At 40.3% G+C, this 18,546-nt stretch overlaps 1 protein-coding gene across 21 annotated transcripts in view; it reads right to left on the reverse strand.

Moving 5' to 3' along the window:
- Nucleotides 1-18,546, reverse strand: part of RAD51B (RAD51 paralog B) — a 364,040-nt gene that overhangs the window by 159,133 nt on the left and 186,361 nt on the right. For all 21 annotated transcript variants that reach the window (XR_014566391.1, XR_014566392.1, XR_014566393.1 and 18 more), the window contains one exon: nucleotides 17,090-17,199. Coding sequence is in view for 14 of the 21 variants with exons in the window: in XM_083747482.1 (XP_083603608.1) it covers nucleotides 17,090-17,199 (110 nt within the window). In the remaining 7 variants the exon portion in view is untranslated. The remainder of the gene's footprint in view (nucleotides 1-17,089; nucleotides 17,200-18,546) is intronic.

Here is an 18,546-nt window from a genome sequence, read left to right on the forward strand (position 1 = left end):
AAGTGGCAAAAAAAAAGGCAAAGAGATCCACATAGATGGCATGATTGGGGTGGTTATTGGGTTGTTCTTGTTTTTATATTGATTATGTATTTTGTGGTTTTATATTGTGATTTTATCACGTGAACTGCCCTGAGACCTGCAGGTACAGGGCAGTATCCAAATTTGATAAATAATAATAATAATAATAGTGTTGGATTGTTGTTGTTTAGTCGTTTAGTCGTGTCCGACTCTTCGTGACCCCATGGACCAGAGCATGCCAGGCACTCCTATCTTCCACTGCCTCCCACAGTTTGGTCAAACTAGTGTTGGATTAATTGTTCTAATTAAAAAGCCATCAAAGAGGAGAGCACTTCATCCTTCGTTCTGTATCAGACCATTTTAGAGTCACACAGATGTAAAGTAAGTAGCTGAACCACTGCAGAAGAGTTCTCAGTGCACTGTACAAAGACACAATTCCTGTCCAAGATTGAGCTCCATTTTTGCCCACTTACAACAGAATTCTTAGTGCTGATTCATGTAGTTTATAATGACACCTAGCGCAACGCTGAAGCTCTTTTAAAACAGACTTTCCCTTTTTTAAAGCAGAGATGAATAATGAATTCAATTCATTATAAACTTTACAAAAATAAACACAGTCTACCTGAAGACTTGGGGTGTGTGTGTGTGTGTGTGTGTGTGTGTGTGTGTGTGTGCAGACAACCAACTGAGGTCAGCATTTTAATTCCTAGTAAGATTGCTTATTGTCTGCAATGTGAAGGATCATTCTACAATAGAAGAAAGTGAGTTGGGCACCGCTTAGAAGTACATCTGTAGAGATCCTCACAAACAGCCTCTTATTCTTGCTTATTTATAACATCTGTTGGCCTGCATGTATCTTCCCTAGCTACTGAGGTATGAGGGTACAAGACAAACAGAGCAAAAATGCAGGTTTAGTAACCATTGTCAATGTTTTGCTTTGAGTAATGTTATGCTAGCAAAGCCATCTCAGGATGTGATATAAACTTGGTGACCTGTTGCACGGTGGAAATCTGCAATGCAAGCACTTTCCCTTCCTCAGCATAAGTTATTGTTCTTCATGCAAAGAAAAGGAAGGAGCATGTCACTTGTAGCCATGATGCAACCCCCAGAATTCCCTTTCCTGCATTTAACCTCATTGAATGATGCAATAATCTTCACCCCAAGTCATTGGGGTTGCCATGTACTCTGCTCATGAGGCTTCCAGCAGCAAAATTGTAAAGGGAAGTTCCGTTCTCTACTTACTGGTAGAAATCAGAATAAAATAAAGAACCATCTGTATAAAACACAAATTTCAAACAGCAGACACATGGCATTATTGAAACAAACATAATAAAAAGCCCTTTTGTCTTGCATGGCTCCTCAGAGGAACAACACATCAGTAGACTCAACCACAATATTATGCTATGCTATGAAGTATTCAGATATGGCATATAGCAGAAACACCAGCCGTCTCCATTTCATAGTGTTCCCTGCCAACTGCCTTGGGATGATATGGGGAACTTTAGTCCTGACAGTCCTTAAATGATGCCTAGGCAGGTGAGAAGAGAATGCAGAACAGAAAATAAAAGAAAAACATAAAAGGAAAAAAAATAGTGAGTGGAAAGGAAACAAGAGCGAGAGTGATAAATAAAGAGATAAAAGAAACACAGGCACAGTTCTTTTTGCTTTAGCAAGGAGTAAATTCCAAGCAGTGTTCCTTGTGCTGCATTAGTCATAAATGAAGTGAATGGGAGGGTGAAACCCCATCTCTTTGAGCAAGAGATCTTGGTCCCTATGGCAAACTATCCTGCAAAGGTTTTTTCAAGAGTTATGGCAATGGTTCAAAAAGTTGCCCTGTGCTTAGAACCCATATGTATGATTGTAGAGATCACAAAGAACAAAACCTTATCCTTAAATTTCACAAAATTAACTACCCAGTTCTGAATACTATTAGAATTTTTAATCTGCTATGAGATTTTAAAACCACAACTAGCATTATTATTATTAACAACATTTATAAGTCCCTTTCCCAAAGTGGTGCATAGAACTTTGTTCAGTTAGTTACTCTTTACTTTTAAGCCCAACTCTCTAATTATCCAGTTTGTAACTACATTTGCATGGCAGAGCAGAGCATAGCTGAAAAGTGAGAAGAAATGCACCGAATCAGCAATGTCATTCAACAAGGGATGTGATTATCTTAGAATGTTCAATTAGATTCATGAACTAATAAAACCACTGCTAAGCAAAACAAATCTTTCCTCCGATTGTGCCAAATGTCTGGGACAGGCAATCCTTATGCCAGAATATCCCTTCTTATTGTAGATGGAGAAACATTGTTTTTTCAGCTGCTTCAAGAAAACAGGAAAAGAGCCAGTGAGGAAAACAACTCCACTGGCTTTTGCATCAATTCAAGAAACTTTACTTTCCCCTGTTTGCTCACATCTTCTGTACCATGCAGGGGTTTAATCTGCTGTGCCAGTACCAAAGCAGAGCAAAAGGAAAAATATTGAACTTGGAATTCAACCATTCAACTGCTAGTTCTTATTATGATCATAGGAAGGAAGATATATTATATATACAGATTCAAGCCATTGGTCCATCTAACTCAGTATTGTCTACAAGGACTGGCAGAAACTCCTAGAGATTTCAGACAGATATCCCTGGGGATGTCAGAGGTTGAATCTTTGCATGCAAAGTGTGTGGCCTTCCACCAGATTCCCTGAGAACAGGGTATAGGTAACAATATTTGCCCAAATACAGTATTCATGTTCCTAGCAATTAAATATGTGCCCAAATAGGGCAGCTTTGGGTACTGTTTAACATCACTAAACCCAAGCCATACCCAACAAACTTTCTATATAAACATTTTTGCCTTTAAAAGATAAATCACCAGGCAGATTTAATATAGAATGCTTAACCTCACTTGGAAGTTTACAATGCTCTAGGAATTCTGCTACTGTACTGGTCACTTCATTGCAGAAGTGCAGGAATGCTGACTCTGTGTCAAGATGGTCCCTGTAGTGGTGGTGAGGCTGCCTAGCTATTGTTCTGTGCAAGTTTCAAAAATCTGTCTCAAGCTTTCATTATTGCTTTCTTTAAATATTTATTTTTTACAGAATACACAAATGACAAATACAATCCCCACCACACATGCACACCAACGTGTGCATGTCCCCCCCCGCTTATTTCCCCCATATATGTAGAGTGTTTATACATTCAATGATTCACAGATTTCCAACACTTTGCTATTGTTAGCCTTGCTGCTGTAAATGAGAAAACCAACAAGTCCTTATTTTTTTGACAGCTCAGCCTTTCCCATCATGGAAGGATAATAATGCAATTTGAGGATCTGGAGTGGTTTGTTGGAGTGTTATGTGGCTAGCCTCTTCAAACATTTCTTACCCAAAGTGCTGGCCCTCTCCTTCTGCATCCTGTTTCGAGGGGTTTGCTGGCTACCTGCAGAAGGGATGCCATCAATGGCAGATTCTGCCCACCTGCCATTTGGGTGGGAACACTGGGGCACTTCTTGACACTGGAGGCTGGCAGGGATGAGCAGAGGCATACCTCCATTCAGTCCAAACCAACTCCAGCATGGCAAACAGGGGGGTTTGATCATTTTGCCTGTGGCCATTGGTCTACAGAACTACAGTGGTGCCCCGCAAGACAAACGCCTCGCAAGACGGAAAACCTGCTAGACGAAAGGGTTTTCCGTTTTGGAGGCGCTTCGCAAAACGAATTTCCCTATGGGCTTGCTTTGCAAGACGAAAATGTTTTGCGAGTTCCTGCGGGTTTTTTCCCCTCCCCCCCTTTCCTAAGCCGCTAAGCCGCTTATCAGCTGATCCGCTAAGTTGATAAGCCGCTAAAAGCCGCTAAACCGCTAATAGCGCTAATCCGCTAAGCTGTCAATGGGCTTGCTTCGCGAGACGAAAAAACCGCTATACGAAGAGCCTCACGGAACGGATTAATTTCGTCTTGCGAGGCACCACTGTATACAACTTTTAGAAGACATCTGAAGGAAGTCCTGTTTCAATAAGTTTTTAACGTTTGATGTTTTACTATGTTTTTATATATTAATACACATTGAAAAATTGAGGACTTAATCTAGGGAGCTGATTTATGCTGAACCTATGCAATTTTTGACTACAACAAAGGTTAGCAAGGTATGCGACTGGCAGGAAGTGGGAACACCTGTCATTTATAAGACTTTGGTTTCTGTTCACTGAAGTATACAGCCTTAAGGTATTCTTGGATCCATCAATGCACCTGGATTGTCAGGTTGCTTCAAACTTAGCAATGGCCGTTCATCCCTATTATCATAACCTTGACACCTATAATAAGCTCTATGTACCACTAACCCTTAAGGACTGTTTTTAAGTTGCAGCTGGATAGGAAAATAGTTCTTATATACCTCACATACAATCACCTTCCCTCTTGGATTCCTTAGAATCAGACTATCTAACAGTTGATACACCATTTGGGCACTAAAAGTGATTACTATGTACACACAAAAGAACACTCAGCAATTCTACATTTGGAGAAATCCTGATGGAGGTACAACAAAGCCCAAGCACAAACATTTTCCAGATGTTTTGCATTTGGTTGCCATAACCAAGAATTGGAAACTTTAGTTTAATACATTTCAAATCTGTTTCAAAAGAAACACAGCAGTATTCAAACAATACACAATACTGATACAATTTAAAAGCATTAGAAGAACCACCATTCATAAAGCTCTATTACAAGACAGAAGTACTGTTTTGGGGGGACAGTAGGCGGGCAGGTGTGGAGGATTCCCTGGTCCTGAATGGGGTAACTGTGCCCCTGAAGGACCAGGTGCGCAGCCTGGGAGTCATTTTGGACTCACAGCTGTCCATGGAGGCACAGGTCAAATCTGTGTCCAGGGCAGCTGTTTACCAGCTCCATCTGGTACGTAGGCTGAGACCCTATCTGCCTGCCGACTGTCTCACCAGAGTGGTGCATGCTCTGGTTATGTCCCGCTTGGACTACTGCAATGCGCTTTACGTGGGGCTACCTTTGAAGGTGACTCGGAAACTACAACTAATCCAGAATGCGGCAGCTAGACTGGTGACTGGGAGCGGCCGCTGAGACCATGTATTGGCTCCCAGTACGTTTCCGAGCACAATTCAAAGTGTTGGTGCTGACCCTTAAAGCCCTAAACGGCCTCGGGCCAGTATACCTGAAGGAGTGTCTCCACCCCCATCATTCTGCCCGGACGCTGAGGTCCAGCGCCGAGGGCCTTCTGGCGGTTCCCTCATTGCGAGAAGCAAAGCTACAGGGAACCAGGCAGAGGGCCTTCTCGGTAGTGGCGCCCGCCCTGTGGAATGCCCTTCCAGCAGATGTCAAAGCGATAAACAACTACCTGACATTCAGAAGACATCTTAAGGCAGCCCTGTTCAGGGAAGTTTTTAACGTGTGATATTTTAGTGTTTTTTTGGTTTCTATGGAAGCCGCCCAGAGTGGCTGGGGAGGCCCAGCCAGATGGGCAGGGTATAAATAATAAATTATTATTATTATTATTATTATTATTATTATTATTATTATTATTATTATTATTATTATTTTAAAAAGAGTAATGTTCAACTAAGTCATACTCAAAGTAGATCCATTGAAGCTGATGGACTTAAGGAACTGAACTATAATGAAATATTACATTAGTTCTCAAATTTCTCTTATAGGGACGGTCTTTTTTATATATAGATGCCAAATATTGCCAAAAGACATCAATAATAGTAATATAGGACCCCAATTCCCATCTGCATAGCCCTGTGCATGGTTTTCCTGGTATGTTACAGACTACAGCTCTGTTTACACTCACATGTTGCAATTTCCATTCTTGGTTATTTGCAACCTTTGCACAAATCTGTGAACCAAAGCAGAGATATGTAGAACAGATCAGGCAAGCAATGTGACTTGATGTGACTAAGAGAGATACTAAAGATTCATCTAGAACAGCTTGTTGAAAGAGAGTCAAGACCATAAGAGTCAAAACCAATGCACAAATATTGATATCTCCAGAAAAAATATTTGCTTCTTTATAGGATTTAGGTCCCACACCTTCAACATGAGCTTATGTTGCCAGGGCAGCTAAATAGTATGAAACCAAAAAGGGCATCATCATCACCATACATATAAATAATAAAACCTAATAAAACTATTTATTGAATTTAGATACTGCCCTCCTTCCCAACTAAACACATTAAAACAATCAATCCAACAACTAAATATCCACAAATCTATGAATTAGTTCATCAGATTTAGAGAAAAGATCCTGAAGGTTTCTTCATGGGGTGTACAACCCTGGAAAACCTTACTGTTGCTTTTGAAGTCAATGCCTGGCATTTGTCTCAAGCAAAGAAGGTGCAATGAGAAAAGAAAACTAGTAGACATATTGCAGGCTCCACCTGATCTATTCAAGGTTATTGTACAAGAAAAGAAGGCAAGGGGGGCTTCGACAATTCTCCTCCAGCAGCCTCATCAACAGGGATTAAGGAACTTTGACTAAGCAGCTGAAAGAATGAGCAATTAACTCCAGCGATGCAAGAAGAAATCAGCTAAAGGCAAATGGATTTGTCCAGTTTTCATCCTGTGGAAAGGAGTCTGTGGTGGTTCTCAATGGGGCTTGCAGAGCCAAATTCACACAGCCCCAAGACTGAGGCATATATTTGCAGTCATAAATGGCATGACTGTAGTTTGTGTTCCTGTTCCTGTTCACTGTTCATCCATGAATGCCATGTTAGAATTTGTCCCCAAACAACCAAATCACACACTTATTGGTGTGTGCTGCAGTGGAAAATTTGGATCTCCAAAGCTCAGTATGTTTGAAGAGAGGTTTTTAATTAAAACCAGGTTAATGGGTCACAATTCAATAAAACTCTTTATAGAGCAGTCTAAATGCATCATACCTACCCCACAAGAAAATCCTGTCCAACGGAAGCTGTTTAGAAAGGGATTTCCTCTCTGCTATTTTATAGAACAGCAGCAATGGCTGCTTGGGGCACTTTATGAGAAGTGGGTCATAAATCCAAACCAATTAGTGAAGACAGTACACAGGCAGCATTTGTGTTGAGCATACATCCCACACAAGTACACTTCAGGAGGCAGGGATCAAAATAAACAGCAGCAACATGAAAAACATAAGTCACTGAAGTGGTCCCTTCTCCAGCAATCCATGACTACATTTCCTTGCCTTGCTTGTTTTGCCCCCATCTCAGTTTAATACATACAGAAATTATAGATTGCATTAAAGGTATTTGCATAATGCATATGGTTGAGAAAGTCCTTTCCCAGTACAGGTATTAACTTCTTAATCTTCCAAGTAAAATTCACTATTATTGCTGTTATTTATACTGGGTGGAATTGAATGTTGCGCTAATATGATCATTCCATCATTACAAAACATTTCTGTTAGCCAGATGGAATGATCTCCTCTGACCCAGAATGCTGTTCTAGAGGTTCCCCCAACCCCCACTCCAAGCCAATTTGGGGAGTGGGGTGGGAGTAGGAGAATGGGGGAGAGCAAAATTGTGCTAGGGGGACTCATTTGTGCTGGCTTCTCCTAGCACACCTATTTAGTTGACTCTGCACCAACTGTTTATTGTTATTCTACGGTGACCTGGGATACAATTGGATGAAGGGAAGTTTAATTCTTTCAACAAAATAAACAAATAGTGCAACACTACTGTAATATAAATTTATTTGGCCACTTGTTTGGAATGAGATAAAATAAAATACAGGATAAGATGCAGCCACCACATTTCCTGATCAATAATGCTGATTAGGGATTCACACCAAGATAAAATACATTCATGTATCCATTAAATCCATTTTTAAGGAAGGAAGTTCTATTATGTTATTACTAAAGATCAAAATGTCCATAGTATAAGCCTTATAAAACTTTTCCCTTTGCACTCTTTCAAAGTCCTCAGATTTGAGAACTTCCAGTGGCAGCCGGGAACATATATACATACATTTTGTTTGCACTTAGGTATCATAAGAGACAACAGTCATGGATATATATTCTCTATCTGTGTTTCTTTCTTCTTATCTTGAGGAGTCTATGCATACATGCAGTATTTCTACTAAACAACAATATATATGTAAGGAAGTCAACATCTGAGACCGTGGTTCATAATAACCAGCAAGCTATTCTGTAGTTCTTTCTCACAAGCTGGAAGTGTAGGGGCATTTTTTCACGTGATGACAGATTGACAGCCATGCTGATAAGCATAAAAGAAATCATGCCAGTGTCCCTCACCATCACTCTTTCACAAAGGGCAGTAGTCAAACTTTCTCTTACTCTCTCTCAACTCCTCACTTATACAACAACACAAAATGCAACTTAGCAAGCCCCAGACTCCAGCCAAGAAACCAAGAGATTATCCTACATCACATCTTAAAATATTTTCACCCACAGCACTGTCTACAAAATCATTTTAGGATAAAACAAAAACTCCACTACCCCTATTCCAAATTGACACACGCCCCAGAAAAAAAAGAGTAAGTCCAAGGTGAAAAGCTAAAGAAATAGTAGAGAACACACATTAAAAGCCCTGGATGTGAAACATGTTTCAGGTCACTCTAAACAATAATAAAATTAATAGTTGAACTGGGGCCTGATGTACAAATTCACCATGAGTTTCCAGAAGCACACAGCAAAACTAAATTAGACATTCCTTGGCCCAAAAACAAGATGGCTGGAAGAACATTTGGAAGTTGCCCCCTTGTATATGTGGGTTGTAAAGTAAGTACTGATGACAAGCATAGCACTGAGCTACAGAAAGCAATAATTTAATAATCACCTGTTCTTGCTCTCAAGCAATATAGTTCTCTTTGTAGGAAATGGGAATGTTGCATTGATGTATCAGCTGCATTGCTGCTGGCTTACAAATCATACCTAGTTAGGGACCAACAACTCACAGAGACCTGGATTTATGTGTAATAGGAAGTCAAGGCTTATTAGCTTGTTTATCCCACTCATAACAAGGGAGTAGAACAGGAGCAACGGGGCAGCATGCAGCAGCATGTTCCTCATTCATGATGGTAAACTACAATAAGCCAGAAACCTGGAATTATTCTTATGTGTCAATGTGGAAAAGAATTAAAATTTTCACAGACTACATCAAAAACTCCAGGATATGTGAAATAATTTCTCCCCTGTTCATATTCTCTTTTGTTTTAAATTTGCATTGCTGGACAGATCAGGAATTTATCATCCATAAAAAGCTGCTAATATTTTAAATAAGCAAAGCGGCAGTTTGGTGTTTCTGCATCCAGACTATTTGGGTAAAGCACTGTACCTGAGTTGTAAAGATTTGTGTGCAGGAGGTCCAAGTTCCAGTTCCTAGCATCTCTCCAGATAGGGCTGTGAGATACCCATCTCAAATCTTAGAGAGCTGCTGCCAGGCAGCATAGACAATGGTCTGATTCAGTATATGGCAGCTTCCGATATTACTTTGTTAATGTAACGGATTTGACACCATCTGTTTTTAGAAAAATCGTCTTTTGCTTTGAACTGAGTTAACAACAACAACAACAACAACAACAACTTATTATTTATACCCCGCCCATCTGGCTGGGTTTCCCCAGCCACTCTGGGTGGCTGCCAACAGAATTAAAAGCACAATATAACATCAAACATCACAAACTTCCCTGAACTGGGCTGCCTTCTAAAAGTCAGATAGTTGTTTATTTCCTTGACATCTGATGGGAGGGCGTTCCACAGTGTGGGCGCCACTACCGAGAAGGCCTTTTGCCTGGTTACTGCGCATAGTACTGTCCCTTGGTGGCTCAACTAAGTTTTACTTATTGAAATTAATGAACATGACTAAGTTATGTCCATTAATTTCAATAGGACTACAGTGGTACCTCAGGTTACATACGCTTCAGCTTACAGACTCCGCTAACCCAGAAATATAACCTTGGGTTAAGAACTTTGCTTCAGGATGAGAACAGAAATCATGCAGTGGCGACGCAGCAGCAGCAGGAGGCCACATTAGCTAAAGTGGTGCTTCAGGTTAAGAACAGTTTCAGGTTAAGAACAGACCTCCAGAACGAATTAAGTTCTTAACCCGAGGTACCACTCTACTCTGAATAAAAGCTTAGTTGAATACCACCTAATAGCTTAGTTGAATACCACCTAATAGCATAGCATGTCCCACTGGCTCCCACTAGTGCAACTGTTCAGTTGAATCCATACCGATAGGTCTCAGGTCATCATTGGGCCTTGGCAGTCTAGAATATCTCTTTTTAGCAGGTATCAGACTGGGATAGTTATAGAAAACCTTTGGTTACTCTGTTGGGGACAAAACACTCAAGTCCCAAACCAATATAAACTGCATGTTATGTTAACACAGAGATTTCTGTGGGGAAACTGAGAAAAGTGAATAAAACCATAATGCCACTGTATTGCGTTTCTATTTTATTTAGTGTCGTTTCTAATCCAGTTCTTAGACAGAACTGTCCACTGATATCTGAGTGTGTAATGGATTAAAGTCAAAGACAAGTCTAAAATAATGTAAACATTTGCTCCTCCATAAAAGCCCTTCTGAAGAGAAGTGGGACATAAATCCAACTAGCCTGCAGTGCCCTGACAGTGTTTGCTTTACATATACATCCCACACATGTCCATTAGGAGGTCTGAGTCCTGATAAACAACAGCAGCGTAAATCAACATACCGTGCAGATGGATTTGCAGCAATGGTTGAGCACTTTAGGTCAGTCTCCTAGCTTCTTCCTTTCTTCCATGCAATAATTTCTGAGGCCAGTGCTTCTCAAATGTTGAGATAGTGAGCCTTTCTTAAAGGGGAAGGGAAAGACCTGCTGGGGCCTCCACACAGCTAGCTGCCTTAACTAGCCACTATGTGCCGTGTCAGACTCCCATGGCTGGCAGACAGACAGAGAGAAAGAAAGTCTTAGGACCATGTGAAGCCCAGTTCCTCACAGAAATAAGAAGCTCACAAGGGCCATCATATTTGTCATTTGTTACTCCCAACAATTTCAAACTGGAAAATAATCAAGCAGTCTCTTTGTGGATGTTGGGAAGGTGCACAATAGCACTTTAAGCCACTTGTTCAATCAGTGTGTTCAAATTTGGACTAGAATTGGGTCAGTCCTTTGCAACAAATTATACTGCTTATGTTTCCAGGGTAGAGATAATATTTTGTATTTTCACACAGACATAAAATAGCTCTTTTAAATATTGTTACCTCTTAGATACACAAAATTAATTTCTCTCCAAGGCTTTTGTGTACCTTAAGAAAGAAAAGTGTTTGATAAATGAACACTGATGGCCAGTTGATGTTCCTGTAGCCAAGAATGTAAGTTATACTTACCTGCAAATATAGGGGCTGAAATCAGCATTCTGCTCGTGTGTACATGTGGCTGAAGAACACCCCCCCCCCCAAAAAAAAAACCCTGTTTGGCAGTGTGAATGTAAACCAGTGAAGGAAAAACATGTTTGAATTTGTGCAGCTGGCTGGCAAGAAAAAGACAGCTCTCCTGAAACTTCCTATGCTCAAAGAAATGAGGAATGAATACATATTGTTTGAAATGTACCAAGGTTTTAATAGTATTCTGATTAACATAATTATCTTATTTATCAGAGCTTGACTGTTATGCATGCTGCTACAAAAATATTAAGAGAAAATGAAGTCCCACTTCTTTCAGAAAGAACTACGAAACAGCTACAGCAAAGAAACTCCTAACAGGGGAAGCTGTTTTTACTTGTAGATCCAGCCCCCTCCTTTTAAGGACAAACAATTAGTATATTTTGATGGAAGAGTAATAAACTGAATAGAATATTGGGGAATTAAATCTTCAAAGAGGAAAAAAAAACAGAAAGTTGCACAATTATTAAAATCCATGCCTGCTTCTAGAACTGAATGTCCAGTAGTATTTCAATTCACAGTGAAAGGAAAAGGAAACCAAAATTAAGAACAATATACAAGGGAAGAAAGTAAACTGATCAGGAAGGGAGCATTGAAGTTTCTAATTAAAGTTTTGCTGGTAAAAGTTACTGATCTGTTCATAACAGACATTCTGAAGTAAAGGAGAACATGTTTTGTTTTTCTTTTTAAAAACCTGAAGTTTTGAGAAACTCTACATATATGCAATTTCTTATCAAGACTATTCCTACTTTACTGCATTAAAAGCAAAAAAATACACTACACATGACTTGAAATAAGTATGCAAATTTCAGCATTATCATGAATAAAGAGAACAGATATTTTTAAAGACTAGCATTTGGTTAAACTTCATACCAGCACTGAACTCATTGTGTATCATCATCACACATGGTGAGTGTCATAGTAACCGCAGACAACATTAGCCATTCTAAACCTATATATTTTATAGGGTTGAGCAAAATGTTCTCCAGAAAACGTTTACATATCTACCAGCATCCACATGAGATTCTCAGGCCACAAGGGAGCATTCATCTCATACTACTAAAATCTAACCAGAGAATTTCAGATCCTCCGGTCAATTATCACTTCCATTTCCTTTCTTGCAATGTCTTCATTTCCTGCATATCAGATAGGCATTTCCCCTCATAAGTTCTAATAGTTATCATATCCCAGTCTTGCTCAAAACACTTGAGATCATTTTCAGAATCCCAATTTATCCTTTCACATCTTCTTTATGCCCACCTTGTCTATAATTGTTGCAGTTTCAGTCAACACATTACATAAAGGACCCCTGACAGTTAAGTCCAGTCGCAGATAACTCTGGGGTTGCGGCGCTCATCTCACTTTACTGGCAGAGAGAGTCGCCGTTTGTCCGCCGACAGTTTTTCCAGGTCATGTGGCCAGCATGACTAAGACACTTCTGGTGCAACGGAACACCTAAACCAGAGCAGCACACGGAAATGTCGTTTACCATCCCGCCGGAGCGGTACCTATTTACCTACTTGCACTTTTTAACGTGCTTGTGATGGGATGATGAGCTGCTTGTGCGTTAAAGCTTAGTCCCTCAGAGCTTGGGCATGGTTCTCAAACTCTGCCTTAAGCGGAGCCCCCTTAAACATGACTCCCTCAATCGCTAGCAGAATCCGACAGTGGGCGTTTGCGGAATCTGCTCCAACATAAAAGTTCCTTAACGGAAACGTGTCTTCGGGATTCTCGGCGAGACAGTTTCCGGCGAGGAGTGGGTATACCTATGGGGGGTCCTGAGACTTCTCCACTGTTTTCACTGGCAGTCTCTCGGAGCCCTCCCTCCGACTCACTTTCTCTCTGAGCTCTTTCCCTCCCCCTGCTGGTACCTTCCTCTGCTGCCGAGTCTCTCTTAGCGTCCGAGAGCCCTTCCACCGCCTGCCTTTCCGATGGCAGTTCCCTGACAGTGCTTTTGAACTGCTAGGTTGGCAGGAGCTGGGACCGAGCAACGGAAGTTCCCCCCACCGCAGGGATTCGAACCACCGACCTTCTGATCGGCAAGCCCAAGAAGCTCAGTGGTTTAGACCACAGCGCCACCTGCGTCCCTTTAAAGGAACACATTACATAGGGTTGCTATACAGTAGTTCAAAAAGAGAAAATCCGGACACATAAATTGTTTAGCTTTTTTTTTTTTTAGTTTTGACCAAAATTGAGCTTTTCAACGATTTTTAATGAAATTCGCCAAAATCTACACTTCTGACATGGGCTGCCATACATCTGGATTTCCCCAGACATTTAAGTGATTTCTACCCAGACACATACAAGGGCTGAATACTGGCTATGCCCAGGAAATTCTGGACATATGTCAGCCCTACATTACAGCAGACTCATCAGGTATGTCTTATCAGCTGTGGCTCCAGAACCTCTTCAAATCTCATCAAAAACATATTTTGTACCCCTCCATTACCCACACTCATATAAGGCTGAAAAGCAGAATCTAAATATCCATATATATAATAAAGTGTCATCATTAAAGAACTTGGATTGTAAAGTTATTATTTATCCTCCCCCTGCACTTCTATAGTCTTTCTTGTTTGCTTTTACAAACTTGCTTTTAAGTAAAATAGTTAATACATTACTTCTTTAAAAACATTAGGATGAGTGCTACTATCTCCCCTCTCATTTCTAGCTATTTTGATTTGTAACACTGCAACACTATCAAACACTATTATTAACACATGGCAACACTAACATTTGGGATGCTGGGGGGCTTCTTTTTTGAAAAATGTCGAAACATCTGTAAGCACTTCTAGAGTAAAGAATGTGTCTCTCCTGCAGTTGAATAAATATATAAGAAGAGCTGGAGAATCATTAGGCGTAAAAACATAATTTTTCAGTGTATAACCTTTAAGATATTCAGAGTTAGACTTTGCGGAAAAACTACTGTAGCTTCACTTTTAGGTTTTAACATAAGCCATCCCCTGCTACTACCAGTCAAGTTGGTGTTTGTGTGACAGTCAGAATGGTGGAATGCTATTTATATCGCACTAATCAGAGTAGGTAGGGTAAAACCAGCTGGTCTCTAACAAAGAACACTGGGGAAGTGATGTCTGGCATCCGTAGGCCAGGGAAATCTTATGCTTGGGCTTATAACACATCTCAATATTGTACTGAGAGCAGAAGACTGCTAATCAGACAGCTCCCGTAACATTTGGTGACAACTAAACATTTCGCTCTAATCTCAAAAAAATTATTTTAAGAATAAATTCCACAAGCAACAAATGAAAACATAGGATTATTAACCTCCATGCACCCACAATTTTGTATATGTATCAGATTTGTCTTTTCACAGCTTTTCCGCTTAAAGTACATATGAACACCAAAATAGCCTTTGCTGGTCAGTTCACACATTTACCTAATCCAGCTCTCTGTTTTGCCTATGCTAACCTCCCACAGGATCTCAGGTAGTAAGCAGCCACTCTATAAAAGGAACCACTAGATGTGGGAACAAAAACATATGAGGCTGAAGGCTCCCCTGAATCTTCTATAAGCAAGGGTCTAAATCACAAAATAGTAAAGTATATTGTGCAATTTTGGTAGTGAGCATTCGTCACAAAAGGGGGCATAAAAATTGACCATGCATTAACAGAGTTTGGGCAGAGTTTAAACAGAGTTTAGATTGTAAGCCATTTGAAAAACTGCATTCAGCTCAACCACGCACATGAAAAAAGATGAAAATTAAATCAGGTGTTTGCTGAAAAGTGTGTTCTTGCACCTTGTCTCACTGTTTGAAAAAAAAAAACACCCCTCAACAACCACCCCCAGAGTAAAATGCTTTTAAACATTTCACTTGAAAAACGTATGATCTGTCAATTAAAATAGTGGGTGTTTGGTCTGTTTTAATTCCTGCGAGTTGTTTACTATGAGAGGAAAGAGAAAGCAGCATTTGCAGATGGAGATGATAAAACCCTATTCACAAATACCTACAGAAATAAAAAAAAAATACTTGTTGGAAGCTGCCCAAAGTGGCTGGGGAAACCCAGCCAGATGGGTGGGGTACAAATAATAAATTATTATTATTATTATTATTATTATTATTATTATTATTATTATTATTAACATTTACTTCTTAAAATGTAAAACGGATGTTTGACATAGAAGTACACAAACAATAGGAAAGTGCTCAAATCACAGTCGTCTATGCCTACACATGCTGTAACAACCCCAAAATTTCACCTTCTAAACTAATAAGCTAAATCTTAAGGCACTAAAATAAACTCCAGAAACACTTTTGAAAACCAAAGGTGGCCCATCCAAGAGCATAGATAATTCAATTGTTTTTCTCAAGCAGCAGAGAGTACTACTAGCCATGGGAAAGTACTGGAGAAACAAGTTTCCCCCATATACTTATGTCTTAAGATGCATGAGAATCTTGCAATAGCAACATAACACATGCAGCTATTTCTAAAAACTATCAGACATGTTTCCAGACATGTTTGAAGATCCTTTCCCAGATATAGATGCATGCATTACATTCCTACCCATGGCATACATGCAACTACCTCTTTAGTAAAGAAGACATCCATGTGTTGGCTCTGTGTGGGCCACACCAAGAAGCATGGCTAGGTAAGATAGAATATCTACCAATGATCAAGACTAATGAAAAAATAGTGAGAGGTTAGAATGACCTCCATATCTCCCCACATCAAAATGCTTGGATGGTGGCAATGAGCCATCTGGAGTCTCTGGCAGCAGAAGTGCATGTGCACCAGCCCAGGGGAAAAGGAGTGACCATAGGAGAACAAAGGCAGGCTGATCCCCCCATCATCAAAACAATTGCAGGGTAATGGGGATTTTTTTCTGAGACACTTAACTGACATCAGTGGCTACTAGACATGATGACCAAGCTCTGCCTCCACAGTTGGAGGGCAGCAGTGCTTCAAAATACCATAGCTGGAAACCACAGGAGAGAAGAATGCTCTTGTGCTCACATTCTGCTCCCTGGTTTCCCACAGGCATCTGGTTGAAAACAGGATGCTGCACTAGCAGGGCCACTGGCCTGATCCAGCAGGCTACTCTTATGTTCTTATGTCGTTGACATCAGTTGCCTTAACTGCCACGGTGGCAAGGTAAGGCAAAACTGCCTTGTGCCTGGCTCAGTCTGAGTACTATAGATAAGCAGATATCAGATGTTACCAACAGGCGACCTTAGACTGCAGATTATACACTACATAGGCAGACCAGTTCTGTTCCAACTGCAAGCTCTGCCTTCAATGAAAGACGCATCTTCAGTTAAAGGGGCCTGGTCCACTCCTTTTACTCCAAAGGAGAGAGGTAGACTGTGGTTGTACTGTGGTTTCTATGTGATATCATTGGGCCAGAAGGGCACCAGCACCACAGGCTTGCCTTGTGGAATTTCATCCTCTGGCTTTGAGTCCTTGACCTCATCCCTGAAGAGGATCATAGCAGAACTAAGGTCAGAGGAAGCTTTTTCTGAAGTCAACCCCTGTGTAGATTCCTTGTAGAGAGGAGGAAGGTGAATCAAAGAAATAAAATGTTTTTGTCCCTCCTTCCTTCTTATTATAGGACTCTCAGTTGTATCTAACTAAAACATGACAACTACAACTTAGAGTACCTTCTCTGAGTAGAATGTGTCTGTCATATACATTACTGTAGGAGTAACATTGCTTCCCCTGGTGCCTCACCTGTCTTGTCTGTGAATCCAGATACTGCAAGATGAGCCTTGTATTCACGCTATGACTCCAAGTATTCCCTAGTGCTGCAGTCACATAGCCAGACTCTCCATTTCTAGAGCCTAGAATAAAGAAGACAGAAGCATTGATATTACCTTCTTGTAACTGAAGTAAAATGACAACACTAGAGTGAAAAACCAAAAAGGAGAGATAAGTTGTATTCATGCTATATCAGATGTGCTTATTATTGACAGCTGCTTATACAAGAATTAAAAACAACAACTGGCAATCATTTACCATGTCTTCGAAGGAGTTATGACAGCTGCATGTACTTTCCATGTCATATCAGACAAACCAGTGCATGCATCCCATAAAAGAGGAATGACCTGGGCATCAAGGAAAAGAGAGGCTGGGAAAGGCCAGATCCAAACAAAGACATGCTGGAAAGGGGTGTACAAGACGCCATCCAACAGTTTTAGGGACTCCATTCTGGATTTGTGTACTGTTTACTCCTTAGTATATTACCAGCAAATGATAAGACCAAGTATTTAACATGCCCAAACAATATGATCAATGCATCTTCTAGTTAATCATATCCTGTTATAACTTCTATTTCATTTTTTTCTGATTTTCCAATTATTTTAATTTTAAAACATGACCAGAAAAGATGAAGCATGCTAGTATTTTCTGAGCTGCACCTCCAGAAAATGTTGACTGCTCTACTGTATACAGTGGTACCTTGGGTTATGAACTTAATTCGTTCCAGAGGTCCATTCTTAACCCGAAACTGTTCTTAAACTGAGGCGCACTTTCGCTAATGGGGCCTCCCGCTGCTGCCGCGCCGCTGGCACGCAATTTCCATTCTCATCCTGGGGCAAAGTTCTCAACCCAAGGTACTACTTCTGGGTTAGCAGAGTTTGTAACCCGAAGTGTTTGTAACCTGATGCGTTTGTAAACCAAGGTACCACTGTATATGACAAAGTCATGCATGGGTTACCTACCAGATGTATGTCAATTTAAAAACAACAACCCTCTATTTCACATTTGTACACAAAGTCTGTTGAGGTACACATTTCAAATCCATTTCCATGCTTCTTATTAAGTGTTTTGTCTTGGCTCTCTTTCCCAGTCACTTTGATATGTTTTTTTTCCTGGTTATATCCAAATGCATAATAATATGACATAGTTTTCTCAAAACTTCTTTTCGCAGACTATTAGATTTTCAGATTTTGTTAATTCTCACTCCTATTTAAAGGATTCCCCACAAACACACACACTCATATTCATTCTTTCACCTCAAACCCCTGAACTTTCAAAAAGAAAAGGCTCATAACCGTGTAAAATTAAATGAGGTTTCTCCATTATATAGGTACTGAAGACTTTCCACCATGTCACCAAATGAGCAGGGATATATGAGACAAAGGCTGACTCATGAGAAAAATCAACTTTTCCAAAGTTCTTATTTCTGC

The sequence above is a fragment of the Podarcis gaigeae genome, assembly GCF_964106915.1.
Source record: "Podarcis gaigeae genome assembly, chromosome: 1".
Lineage (NCBI taxonomy): Eukaryota > Metazoa > Chordata > Lepidosauria > Squamata > Lacertidae > Podarcis > Podarcis gaigeae.